At 43.6% G+C, this 14,478-nt stretch overlaps 1 protein-coding gene across 1 annotated transcript in view; it reads right to left on the bottom strand.

Moving 5' to 3' along the window:
* Positions 1 to 933: 933 nt before the first annotated feature.
* LOC133447713 (F-BAR and double SH3 domains protein 1-like) overlaps positions 934 to 14,478 on the bottom strand; it is a 36,779-nt gene continuing 23,234 nt past the window's right edge. The window contains 11 exon segments of the mRNA XM_061726446.1: positions 934 to 1,226; positions 2,309 to 2,403; positions 2,486 to 2,645; positions 2,717 to 2,824; positions 3,986 to 4,076; positions 6,362 to 6,513; positions 7,484 to 7,567; positions 8,289 to 8,417; positions 9,784 to 9,939; positions 10,249 to 10,353; positions 11,049 to 11,165. Of these exon segments, the coding sequence (XP_061582430.1) occupies positions 1,176 to 1,226; positions 2,309 to 2,403; positions 2,486 to 2,645; positions 2,717 to 2,824; positions 3,986 to 4,076; positions 6,362 to 6,513; positions 7,484 to 7,567; positions 8,289 to 8,417; positions 9,784 to 9,939; positions 10,249 to 10,353; positions 11,049 to 11,165 (1,248 nt within the window). The 3' untranslated portion in view covers positions 934 to 1,175.

Genomic DNA, 14,478 nt, shown 5'->3' with positions numbered 1-14,478 from the left:
TGATGGATAGATAGGTGGATTTAACACGATTTATCCGATCCTCTCTTCTCCATTTCCATTTTTATTTATTTAAGTACGGTATCTCATAGCTATCATTTTTGTCCATCGCTCCTGTAGTTTCTTGTGCTGGCCCCCCTTTTCTTTTTTTTTCTCTTTTGTACATGGTCTCTGAATGCACAACACCGGATCCTGCAGCGTGGGAGTGAGGGGGTCAGGGTAACGGCCCGGGCAGGCGAGGGAGAGTTTTGTCCGTCAAGACTCCTCTCCCTGGCCCTGCACCTTCTCAACCTTTCCCCGACCCTGAACCTAACCTAGGGCTTGCTGATTGGGCTGGAGCTTCGGGAGCTGAATGCTGGCCTGCGGTCCCCACCCCTGGTCATCCCGTTGCTGCTTCCACCTGCCTGCTGTCCCCACCCCCGGTCATCCCGTTGCTGCTTCCACCTGCCTGCTGTGCTGTTGACGTCCCCGACCCACCAGTCTGGCCCTCAGCAGGAGGGTCCCCCCTTATGAGCCTGGTCCTGGTCCAGGTTTCTTCCCTCCTAAAGGGGAGTTTTCCTTGCCACTGTTTGGCTTAAGGTTTTTCTCCCACTAGGGGAGTTTTTACCTGCCATTGTTTATGTAATAATTGCTCGGGGGTCATGTTCATGTTCTGGGTCTCTGGAAAGCATCTAGAGACAACTTTTGTTGTATTAGACGCTATATAAATAAAATTGAATTGAATCAAATGAACACTAGAGCTGCTAACCCGTCCCAGTCGTTGTCTGGTCCAGGCTGAATAGCAACACCATAAAAACAGCCGGTCAGAGTAGTGCACTAACTACTCCCTAAAGAACCACACAGACGTCATCAACAGTCATTTAATGGCAAAAAACACTGGTTTGGATACAAAACAGGAAAATACACATTTAATTTTGGTCCTTATTTATAAAAACATCATACTGCTTACAATAAAAAAGTCATACTTTATAGTTAATGATCTTTGTTAGGTGTTTTAACACTTTTAAATCCACTTAAATGATAAGAATTATACATTGCACATATTTATACTGACAGCTGTTTCTTTACAGAGGTCCGTCTCTCTCTGGGTAAGGATTTAGCTGTTTATGATTTAAACTCACAAGGCCATAAAGGGTAACAAAAATCTTTGCTTTGTCCGGAATCGCTGTGTACTCGTCTCACCACTGAGTTGGAAGCTTCTGTGTGGGAGGAGGAGGGGGCGGCCGACACTGAGGAAATAGGATGGATGGATGGATGGATTAGTCCTCCATTTAGCTCCAACATGGGCACTCATTTGTTTAAGAGAAGCTTTTATGCTACACGTACTGAAGAGTATCAGGGCCATGCAGGAGAAAAAATATTTGAGAGGGGAAGATTTTTTTTTATTGTGCACTTTGAGAAAAAAAATCAAAATGTCGAGAAAAAAGTCGAAATGTTGGGGATGTTGAAATAAAATTTCGAGAAAAAAGTTGAAATGTCGAGAATAATGTTGAAATACAATTTCAAGAATAAAGTCGAAATTTCGTGAATAAAGTCGAAATTTCGAGAATAAAGTTAATACAATTTGGTGAATAAAGTGTAAATGTCTCCTCCTCTATCAAATCCAGTTAGCAGAGTGACTGACAGCTCTGCAGCAGCAGCCGTAACTAACTAACTAACTTATATCCTTGGAGTGGAACGTTAAGGTACGTTTCTGAAATTATGCAACTGCATATGTGTGACGTGTTTCAAAACAATATGGTCATTAAATTTTGACTTTTTCTCAACATTTCGACTTTTTTCTCAAAATTGTACTTCAATTCAATTCAATTCATATTTATTTCGAGCAATACAACATAACATAAGTGACCTGCGTGCAACAGAAAATTAAACAAATACCTTTATCAGGTTTATCAGGTGCAGGTTCAAAATACAAATGAATTCGTTAACACTCGAAAGGGAGTGGGAAGAAGAAAACTTATTTAATCCCACCCCTGTTTCTCATTATCAATTTTTTTTTTAAGGCTTCCTCCTGTCTCAACATTTAAACCAAAACAATGAACAAAAGACCTATATCAAATTATAATAAAAATTATTCTACAGTTCACCTCACCTAAATTTACACACATTGTGGTTGTGAAATGCAGATGCAGATTCACAACCACAATGCGTGCAAAGCCAGGAACAATACTTCAACATTAATCTCGACATTTCAACTTTTTTCTCGAAGTGCATAATGAAAAAAAAATCTTCCTCTAAAATATTATTTTATTTTTCTCCTGCTTGGCCCTAATACTCTTCCTTACTACACATGTGTTAGATACAGACATACTGGTTTTATCTGCCCACTGGGGACCTCCAGAGGAATTTGTCCACTTCCTCTATCTTCTGACGGGACAGCTGGGCAACGGTGTAAACCATGAGCATCTAAAATATTATATTTTAGGGAAGACAATAAGATAAAGATATGAAAACCTTTTTCAGAGAGCAAACAGTGACACAATCCTACCTAATCTCTTATTTGCCCGCCTGGACACGTCTGAGGGAGCAGCCTGCTGTGAGTCCTCCAGACCACCAGGGGGCGAACAACCACCTGCTGGAATCTCCCCGGCAGCTGAGGAGGTCGTCCTGGGGGGAGACGAGGGAGGCCTGCTGGGAGTCTGGTGAGGCTGGAGAGGAAAATAAAGTAAATGTGGAAGCAGTTTTCCTTGTGGAAGCTGTCCGGAGAGACCGGTGTCACCTCTTCTCCGTCCTGTTCCTCTCCTTCATCCTGGACCAGCTCCACCACCAGGGACGGGAAGACTCCTCTCTTTCCATCCAACTCTCCCTCCCAAAAGCCGTCGTCCACCTAGGGAGAAGAACATCAAAGTGCACGGACGTTTCCTGACCTTTGAACCCTTCTGAGGATAGAGGAAGCATTTGAACCGCACATGAGAAAATATGTTTATCTACTTTTCTTATTTTTGTGAGGGGGGGGTGTATATTGTTTTTCGGCACTACCTTGTTCTCTATAGCTGATATAACATGAATTACTCCTATGTGGGATCAATAAAGTTCTTATTTTTGCCATCTGAGAAAATTAAATATATTTGGTGTTTCCCAAGTATATTAGTGCGTGTGTGAATGAATAAATGAGACGTAAAACGTACATTTCTTTGTAGAAAGGCGCTTTATGAAAATAAGTCCATTTACTTGTATTAGTTTACAGCGCAGTCTTGAACATCCAATATGGCGGCGACGTTGACGTATCGCAGCAGCGGATATGGATATATGTCTATGGTCACAGTGTCCAAGTTTATGACCCTACACAGGCCAGCTGACAGTCCTGCCGGGGCCCGGGACAAAATAATCTAAGATGGGCCCCCCTGCGCCCGTATCTCTCCTTCTCCCTCTTCCTCTCCTCTCCCTCTGCTCTTCAGGTTTTTATACAAGCTAATGTTAACATTAGAGCTAGCCAGTTAGGTTAAGTTACAAGGTTGGTAAACGTTGGCTGCTGTTTCTTACCTTGCTCTACGCTGACTTTATTAATTCCAGCTTCACCGTCACCACCTTTTTAAAATATTTGTGTAGAGAATCTCTGAAGCCTCTATTTTCTTCTTCTCTTCTTCTCTTTTCTCTTCTTTTCTGAGCACCGGACTTGTGCTGACCGGACATTTTGACCATTCTAATGGTTGAATTAAATGATAACGTCAAATTTTGATCAGCGGCCAAACCATTTTTGTGTTGGGGGTTCTTGAACACAAGGACAATTAAGAAAACAAATAACAAACTTCTATGTAACTCAAATACTACATATTTTTTTCCACAAATAGGCATATTTTGAAACATTTTGAAAAATAATTCCATAATTTAATGAGAATTAAAAAAAAAAAAAAAAAAAGATTTCTTCAGTTCTGGCCCCCCCCCCTACCCTGGGCCCGGGACAACAGACCCGTTTGTCCCCCCGTATCGGCGGCCGTGACCCTACACTTCAAACATCACAACACGGTACAGAAACAGTTTTACTGACCGCTCCCTGTCGACGGCGTGTGAGCCGGATCAGCGCCCCCTCCTGGAAGGAAAGCTCCTCTGCACTCTGACCCCGGTAGGCGTACAGAGCTCTGGCTGCACAGAGACCAAAGACAGGAACATCAGGCTAAATATCACAGTTGTTTTCACACTGCAAAAAATCTAAATCTTACCAGGAATATTTGTCTTATTTCTAGTTAAAATGTCTCATTTTTAGTCAAAAAATCTCATTACACTTAAAACAAGAGTCATCACCAGAAAAATAACTTGTTATTTGACAATTTTCACCTGTTTCAAGTAAATGTTCACTTGAAATAAGTAGAAAAATCTGCCAGTGGAACAAGATTTATCTTCTTATTACAAGCAAAAAAATCTTGTTCCACTGGCAGATTTTTCTACTTATTTTAAGTGAAAATCTACTTGAAACAGGTGAAAATTGTTGTTTTTTCCAGTGATGAGTCTTGTTTTAAGTGTAATGAGACATTTTAACTAGAAATAAGACAAATATTCTTGTTAAGGGGAAATGTTGTACTTTTAGGAGTAGTTTTGAATCACTATACTTTTTACTTTTACTTGAGTAGATTTGTGAAGAAGAAACTGTTCCTGTTACTCCGCTACATTAGGCTACGTTGAGCTGTTACTTTTCTTTTATCCCTTTTATCCGCGTACGCGTCAATCTCATGACATCACTGGTGATTCTTTGGGAAAAATGTTTGTTTTTGCATGTTTTGTCACATTTACACAGACTCAAACACACACAGAGTTTCTATTAGTTCATGTTTGTTCTAGTTCTGCCTGGTTAAAAAAGAAAAGTACAAAGGCTTGAAATTTTGTGCTACTTGTGCTTAATTTATTTTTTTATTCTGTTATTATTTTATTTATTTTATTATTTATTAAAGTACTTGAATTTACTTTAAGATAATTCTTTTAAGCTATTTTAAATTGTTTCTCAATTTTAATTTATTTTATTATTTTATTGATTTAATTTGCCTGAAGATGATTATTTTGTACTTTTGTCTGTTTTAATGGTTGTGTTAAAAAAATAAATCAGACGTTACTCAACAGTTACTCAGTACTTGAGTAGTTTTTTCACCAAGTACTTTTTTACTTTTACTCAAGTAATTATTTGGATGACTACTTTTTACTTCTACTTGAGTCATATTATTCTGAAGTAACAGTACTTTTACTTGAGTACAATTTTTGGCTACTCTACCAACTCTGCATAGGGCCATCTAGTGTTCTGCTGGAAGTATTATTATGTTTCTGGATTACATTTTTATGTAGTTCTATTTTAGGAAATGAAGTCAAATTAAAAGAATAATTGTAAATCACATAATCATACTCCAGCTGTCGTAATACGGTGAGTATCAGTTACTCCAGAAGTGATGTGGTCATGTATTGACTGCAGAGCCGGCCCAAGGCATAAGCTGCTTAGGGCCCCGTGACCACTAGGGGGCCCCCAAGAGTTAAAAAAATTAAAATAAAAAATAACATAATTTTTTTTATGTGTGTGTGATGATTCATACATTATCAAAATGTAAGTTATTGTACAAAAACATCATAATTAATATTGTTACATAAACAATATTACAGTATGTTAACAGACTAAGTTGAGTGATTTTAATTATAGTTCTACTTTTTGTAGTACTTTGTTGTTGTACTTGTTGCTGTTTATTTAAAACCAGAAATAAAGTAGATAACGTGTTTACAGTAAATGGTTTATAAATGATCTATTTGATTATTTTTTTTTCTTTTACACTGTAGATGACACTCAGTATCAGTTAGTACTATATCACTTTAAATATTAAGTGTAAATCAACCCCAGGCCGCTCTTGTAGCTGAATTTGCTCCATTTCAGATTAAAAACCATAGATGGTAAAAACCTGCCAGGCTGACAGTAGGATGATGGAAATAACTGCTGCAACTGTGCAGCTCTCTGACCTTTGACCTGTTGCTTCTCTGTGTGGCCAGTAGGGGACGTTGCTGACTTTGATCAATATTAATGAAAGATTTTTCTGCAAGTTTGTTAATCTGTTGTAGTTTCCATGATCTTAATCACTGTGGATTACAATCTAACTACAACTAAAAGTTCTTACATCTAGTTTACAAGTGTATTTGTAATGACATAAGTTTATAGTGGGTGTGTGAAAGATCAATAATCAGTATTATTGGCAGTAATAGAGGGCCCCAAAATCACATTTTGCTTAGGGCCCCATGCAGGCTTGGGCCGGCCCTGATTGACTTTGCCAGGACTGTATTAGTCACATTTGCCAAACGACTCCGTTTCTACGTCGTGGACTAATGATGGAGAGCGACCGTAACGTCTGCCCCGTCCTCTGCACAGACAGACAGACCGGGACGATATTCAGGATGAGACCAGAACTCACCTCTACTCCCTGCTTCCTCTCGGCCCCCGGGCGGGGAGGCGGGGCTGAACCGGTCCAGCTGAGCCGGGTCCTCTGCAGGGAAACACAGGAAGTGCACGTAGCGCTCAGGGACGTAGCCCACCTGGCCCTGGGAGTTGCTAACCTGCACAGTGACACAACAATGAAGAGTTTGGGCCAATCCCAATACACCCCCTACTTTCTACCACTAGCCCTGTAAATGAAGCCACAAACCGTAGGGTCCTTGTAATGTTCCCTAGGGATTGGGACACCACTTGCTACGTCACTGCGTGGTTTACGTTCGGGTACGTAAGCGACTGCGTAGTTACGTTTGCACATACGTCACACCATATCAGGAAGCCCAGAGCTAAAAGCTGTTTTAATTTCAGCTGTAGCGCTGTTAATATGCCACTTTATTAAGTTTAATATTTTTTCAGGCGTAAAAGTAACCGTTAAGATCCCCAACCTGGGCTCAGTTTATCCAAATAACGCCTGTTAAGAAATTTGATCTGATGTTTTCGGGGGATATCTAGGGAGCTGATTTATGGTTCCGCGTTAGATCGACGAAGAGCCTACGGCGTAGGTTACGGCGTACGCCGCGCAACCTACGCCGTAGGCTCTGCGTTGGTGTAACGCGGAACCATAAATCAGCCTTTATTCTGGCGAGATCTGAAGATACAACGCAACAACGTACATTCACTGAGTGAATATTATGAAAGTAAAATATATATTTCTTGCTAGAAATGTAATAAAAACGCATTTTTATGCAGAAACTAACTCAAAATATTGATTTTAGTCACAAAAAAATAAGAAATGTCCGACATGTTTTTTTGTTTGATTCAGTCTGCAAATGATGACGTAAAGCATTCTGGGAAAATTTATCTAACCCTCGGTCGGCGAGTCAGTATCTGAAATCCCTCGCTGTGAAAGGCTAGATTCATACCCCCTAGCCCTCGTTATGTCCACTAGCCCTACATGCAAAGACGAGAACGCGCAAAATGTAGGGGTAGTGCTGAAAAGTAGGACTAGGGGGGGGTTGGGACTGGGCCTTTGTGTCTGAGAGTTGCATTGCAGCAGATAAACCCCGCTGAAGGTAAAAGGGTGGACAGTGTTACCTTGAGCCAGTCCTCCACATCTCCATCTTCCAACACTTGAAGCTCCTCCCCCTCTGTGACTGACAGCTCGTCTGATTGGCCAGCCTACCCACGGAGCAAATCTGTCTTACTTTGGATGATGGTTCAATGAAATACAAATCATATCGCACCAGAAGAAAGGAAGCATAGAAATCTTTAACCCAGGTTTGATTACTTCCCAAGCTGTACTCTGTAAAACATTTCCGTTTGTGTTGTTAAGCTCTCGTTGAGTTTGAATTGTTATCCTCCTCTTCCTCATGGTTCATGTTCTGACCTGAAGCTTCATTTATTTCCCCACATTGGGGATAAACTAGTACAGAAGAGTATCAGGGCCATGCAGGAGAAAAAATATTTGAGAGGGGAAGATTTTTTTTTTTTATTGTGCACTTCGAGAAAAAAGTCAAAATGTCGAGATTAATGTTGAAATACAATTTTGAGAAAAACATTGAAATGTCGAGATTAATGTTGAAATACAATTTCAAGAATAAAGTTGAAATTTCGCCTTTTTTCTAAACATTTCGACTTTTTTCTTGAAATGGTACTTCAACATTATTCTCGACATTTCGACTTTTTTCTCAAAGCACATAATTAAAAAAAAATCTTCCTCATCTAAATTATTACTTTTATTTTTCTCCTGCCTGGCCCTAATACTCTTCCGTATAAAAGCGGCTAAGGATGAGTCAGCGAGTCTCTTTCCAAGAGCCTGATTGCTGACACTTTCAACACTGACTACTGCTGGGAACGTTTTGCTGCATTGATTGTGTCAAATCCTGGTGTAGTTCTTGACCTGATAGGTGAGCGTGACTCTGCAGGCTGCAGGGTAGACACACACTCCGGAGGCTGAAACAGGCTCCACAAAAATGTCTCCGCCATCGTCGTCGTAGTCTTCAAAGTCCGTCAGCTCCAACTCGTCCTCCTAGAAGCACACGAAGATCCTGGTCACGACATTAGACACCAGGGACATGTGGAACTGTCCACCGGCTACATCTCAATCCAGCACATGAACTAGTCATGCATTTCTAACCAGGATTACAATCCAGGGGCCTCATTTATAAAGCTTGCGTGCGCACAAAACAGGGCTTGAAAGATGCGCAAGCCACCTTCTACGCAAAGGTTGGGATTTAAAAAAAAAAACCTAACGGGAAAATGTGCGTATCTTTACATTTTGAAGATATGGGGAAATGAAGCCAGATTCATGTCATACTTTTAATGTCATCACATGTCAGACTTATAATAAAATAGCGCTGATCGTGTCCCTCTGTGTTTGAAGCTCAGCGTCAGTCAGGACTCTGGTACTGCTGCTGCTGCTGCTGCAGCTGGTACTGGTACTGGTACCGGGGCTGCTGCTGCAGCCGCGGTGCAGGACACGCCAGGAACCTCCTCGTCACCCACCGCTTCAACCGTAGAGTGACTGAGGAAAGAACAAATGAGTGCTGGGCCACTCTATGGAGCCCCTAAAGGGACTCTGATTTTTTAAATATATATAATGAGTTTTACGCGCACGCGTAAAACTCATTATATATATTAAAAAAATCTATGTCCCTTTAGGGGCTCCGTACCTCTTGGCTTCCACCTTCAAATCACACCACTTCTTTTTTATTTCTGCCACAGATCTGTCTGTGGCGTTTACAGCAGCAACGACGTACTGCCACTCACTCGCTTTATTTTTGTTAGTGATGCTACTACTGTGACCACCAAATAATGTGGTTTTTCTGCCTCCACCTCATCCACAACATCTAGATCTCAGTCTCCGTGAAATTTAGTGGCACGGTGGCTCGACACGTCTCATTCATTCTGACGCAGCAGAAACAGGCTGCAGGAAGCCGCTGCGCATGCTCAGCAGGCTCATTTATATGCAAATACAGTCATTAACTACTTTGCATTGACCATTTATGGTATAAAGTGGGCGTGTAGAGGGCGGGATATGAGGCTAATTCACCTGAGCAACCTTCCAGCTGGACTGTGATTTATAAAGAGAACATTGCGTGCGAGTGTGCGTGCACACGGATTTATAAATCAGGATTTTTTTGTGTGCACGCCATTTTCGGCTTTTGAGCGCACGTGCACTTTTAGTATGAATTCTACGCACTCTTCTATAAATGAGGCCCCTGATCTCTTGAATCAGACCTGAATCAGACCTGAATCAGACCTGATTCAGGAAAAGCTGCGTGCCTATGCCTGTGCGTGTGTCTGTGCGTGCTTGTGTGTGTGTGTGTGTGTGTGTGTGTGTGTGTGTGTGTGTGTGTGTGTGTGTGTGTGTGTGTGTGTGTGTGTGTGCATACTGAAAAGTCCCCTGTTGACCTCCGCTGCTCGCTGAGCCTCCTCTCCCTCTCCAGCTCCTCCTCTGCCTGGTCCATGGCGCTGCGGCGCCAGCGTTCCACTCCTGCCACGCTCTCTGCCAGCAGCGCCAGGCGAGCCTCGGCCTTCACCCCGCTGAGCTGAAACATCAGGCCTCTCCGTCAGGGAAACATACACTCACAACGTAGCAGTCAGTCCTCCAACAGCATCTGGAGGCATAACTGCTTGGATGTTCCAAACATAAGCTCTGCATTTAAATAACCAAAGAGATGCTGTCTGATCAGGACAGACTGCTGTAAACTGTCTCAGCTTGACCGTTTCCGTCCCGGTGCCACAGAGAACATGGACGACAGAGACGTGACCGGCAGGACACAGCTTCTGGATCACTTCCTGCCGGATGCTGGATTCTTCTCGACCCGTAAAGAAACATCCCCCTAAGAAGCACCTACCTTGGCTTTCCTGACGCTCTCCTGAACTTCTGCTATCTTCTGCTCCACACTGAGTCCCGTCTCCCCGCACAAGAGCTTCAGGCGGCTCGCCAACATCTGCAGAACCTGACAGAGGTCAGCAACAACGGCGTGAGAAATCAAGACCTTGTTCATCCTTCACACACTTGAATAGACTACACCTGTCTGGGTGGAACAACTGGGTATTTTCATTTGCTTCATCCAGATTTTAATTTCTAGCCTTAAGTATTTATAAATGGGCAAAAGAGAAAGGAGCGAGTGGATTATGTCTTTTACAATTCAGGCCAACACATGGTCAAAGTTCCGGTCGGGCTGACCGGCGAGACAGTTCGGGAGGCCGTCCTTGGGACCTAGGCTTGGGCTGTGGAACTTGGCTGTGGCGTGGAATTTGTCCAGGCCCTGAAGAATCTACAAGCAAGTCATACAAGCTTCCACTGCAACACGCCTGAACGTACACAAGGGTGCGAGGGCCCGTTCATCGCTGCTTGCAGCTTTAATTATTATTATTATTAAACACAGGTCGCACACATGACGCTGGAAACGTTTCTGTTGCATAATGTGACGTTCTGAAGCCTAAATGTCTGTTTCTCTCTGTTTACAAGCAAACGTTAAGACGGAGTTTTTGAAAATCTCCACTTTGCCCAGAGTTTTCAGAACTGATCGTTTTTGGTGACTTTGAGCTTCGTTTTCGTGTAAACGAACGGCCAAAACGCATGAAAACACCACAGTTTTTGCTCCCTGTAAACGGGGCCTGAGACTGAGTAGAAGTCCAGGAGTCTCACCCTCTCCCCATGAGCAACAATCTTGTAGTCTTTGGCAGCCCTGGCAGCCCATTTTCTGGCCTCCTTCATCAGACAGCCCTCCTCTCCTGACGTGGAGATGTCCTGCAGAACAGACGCCTTTGTGGAAAGGAGACAGACAGACACACTTAATCCCTACACAAACGTGCACGTACAGGTTGTGTAGGTGAAGTAAACTGCCCACACGCCTGCTGGAACCGTAAGAAGCCATAAGAATAATTGTTTCTACTAATTAAGAATAATTAGTGGAAAACAATATAGTCATCCTTCAAATCCATTATTCCTTCAGTTAAAACTGTTGAAATGTCTTGAATTAGTGGACCACAGAATTCTGCAAATCATGTGGAAAACTCATAAGAACATTTTGCCAATCAATATACAGAAACATTTTGAAAAAAAGAGAAAATAAGTATAACTTAACAGGAACAGAGATCTTAAAAAAAACAAAATTCAGGACAAAATTAATGGAACGTTGTGATTCTGTAAAAGGTATCAGTTTATGGAACAATCTGGATACAGAAAGCAAAGAATGCAAATCAAACATTTCATTTAAAAGAATAATAAAAGCCAGTTTGATGAAGAAATATCATGATAATTGTTAAGTTAGGTGGGTTTTCTTTTTTTTCCTCTCTTTTTAGCACCATCGTCATATTTTTTTTCTTTTAATCAAAAAAGAATACGACTATCTGTGTTTGACGACAGCTATTTTGTGAAAGTGTTTTTTTTTTAATTGCGTAATTTGTAATTTGTTTTTTATTATTACATTAATTGAAATTTGATTTCTTAGGAAAAAGGGACAGATTGTCACAGTCTGTCAGTGTCTGTGTCTTGTCTATTTGTTTGTGTGTGTTCTGTGGGCATATAGGCTTGGCTCCAGCTCTCAGCTTGGCACACCTGGTTCCAGTTCCCTCGTCTCCTCACCTGCATGGCGTCAGCTAATCATCCCCAGTCTACAAATGTTTGGAGATCCTGCGGCGCCGATGCCAGATCGTTTCACAACCCTAGTGTGTGGTAACGCTTCTAGTCTACCTGTCCAGTATATTCCCTAGTTTTGCATTTTTGGAAACTTTAGTTAGTGAGTGCAGATTTTATGCTTCTCGTGATTTTTGATTCCTGTCCTTCTCATCCTCAGAGAATCTCCGCCAGCCGTTTGCCTTGCCTGCCCGCCTGCCTACCTGCCACTCAGCCTCAGCCTGCTCATCGGCACACTAGAATCCCGCTGCCCTCCGGATTGCTTTTTTCCTGCCTTTTTTTAATAAACACCCTTGGACTTTGACTTTGTTGTGTTCTGCTTTTGGGTCCGCCAGTTTAACTAATCGTGACAGAACGATCTGGCCTAATATGGACCCAGCGGAACTTGGTAGGGTGAAGGAGGCCGTTGCTAATCAGGGACAGCTTTTAGGCAACCATGATTCACTGCTTCAAAGACTTGTTGATCAGATGACTGTGATCTCCAACCAGCTTACTGCTCTCACCATTGCTTCGCAGGCTCAAGCTCCACCTCCTGAGGCACCTCCACCTGGACCTGCTGCTCCAGCTGCTGCTGCTGTTCCTCATGCAGAGCCGCACATCCCCCCACCAGCTAAGTACTCTGGCAATCCTAACACTTGTCGGGACTTTTTAACCCAAGTTCAGCTGAGCTTTGAAGCTCAACCGTCTCGCTATGGTCGTGAGGAAGCTAAGATAGCCTATACTGCTAATCTGCTGGAGGGTCCTCCTCTCAGTTATTTCAATGCCCTCTGTGAGCAGCGTTCTCCTGCAGTCCAATCCTTTTCTGCCCTTGTCACTGAACTCAAGCGAGTCTATGACCACCCCATACGAGGACAGCAGGCAGCTCAACAGCTTCTGAGACTTCGCCAGGGCAGGCGCTCAGTAAGAGAGTTTGCATCTGAATTCCGGTCCCTTGCTGTGGAGTCGGGGTGGAACGACCAAGCCCTACTCACAGCTTTTCAAAATGGGCTCAGCCGTGCCATTGGGAGGGAAATTGCGCTTAGACATGGGCAGCTCTCTCTAGATGATGCCATTACAACGGCCATCAACATCTCTGACCAAATGTCCCAGTGGCAAGCCGAGCCTATTCTTCCTAGGTTTTTTCCCAGTAGCAGAGACCCACCAGCTGAGGTCAGACCTCCCGTGTCCCAAGCCTTGACCCCTAGTCCTCCTGATGCGGAGCCCATGCAGGTGGGCCGAGCCCGCCTTACACCAGAAGAGCACACTCGCCGGAGGCGCGCAGGGGTGTGCCTTTACTGTGGCAATCCTGGCCATTTCCTTGCTACCTGTCCCGTGCGGCCAAAAGATTAGGCTCCCCAGTTACAGTGGGGGTTCTGGTGAGCCAGGCTGTCTCTTCCCCCAAACCCTTGTGCAGAATGCAGTTCTCAGCTACTCTTCGTTGGCAATCTCAATCCTTGTCCCTGTTTGCTCTGGTGGATTCTGGTGCAGATGAAAACTTCCTGGAATGCGGGTGTTGCCTCTCAAATGGGCTTAACCATCGAGCCGCTTCCTTCACCTCTGAGGGCCAATGCTCTGACTGGTCGCCTCCTCGCTCAAGTTACTCACCGATCCGAACCTGTGCACCTCCTGGTGTCAGGCAATCATCACGAACAGATCCAGTTCCACATAATCTCGTCCCCACACGCTCCCATAGTCCTTGGTCAGCCCTGGCTGGTTTTGCACAATCCTCTTATTGACTGGGCCGCGGGTAAAGTCGTGAGCTGGAGTCCCCACTGCCATTCCACCTGTCTGCGGTCCGCTCGCTCTCCTAATGAGGGTACCATTTCCCCTATTATCTCCAAGCCACCAGACCTTTCCAATGTACCTCCAGTATACCATGACTTAAGTGAAGCCTTCAGTAAGCAACGTGCCTTGTCTCTCCCTCCGCACCGCCCCTATGACTGTGCTATCAACCTTCTTTCTGGAGCTCCCCTGCCATCCAGCCGGTTATACAACCTGTCTCGTCCAGAGAGGGAGGCTATGGAGAAGTATATCCATGACTCATTGGCTGCCGGCATCATTCGACCCTCATCCTCCCCAGTGGGCGCAGGCTTCTTCTTTGTGAGCAAGAAATATGGCTCTTTACGTCCCTGTATTGACTACAGAGGTCTCAATAACATCACCGTCCAAAACAAATACCCTTTACCTCTACTTGCCTCTGCCTTCGAGCCCCTACAAGGTGCCACCATTTTCTCCAAATTGGATCTCCGAAATGCTTACCACTTAATTAGAGTCCGAGCTGGAGACGAATGGAAGACGGCATTTAAAACACCACTCGGCCACTTCGAGTACCTTGTCATGCCTTTTGGCTTAACTAATGCCCCAGCTATGTTTCAAGCCTTGGTCAACGACGTTCTCCGTGACCTGCTTAACCGAACAGTCGTTGTGTACTTGGACGACATCCTGATTTTCTCCCGGAACC

This window comes from Cololabis saira, chromosome 7, assembly GCF_033807715.1.
Source record: "Cololabis saira isolate AMF1-May2022 chromosome 7, fColSai1.1, whole genome shotgun sequence".
NCBI lineage: Eukaryota > Metazoa > Chordata > Actinopteri > Beloniformes > Belonidae > Cololabis > Cololabis saira.
This window is presented reverse-complemented; position numbering and strand designations above follow the sequence as displayed.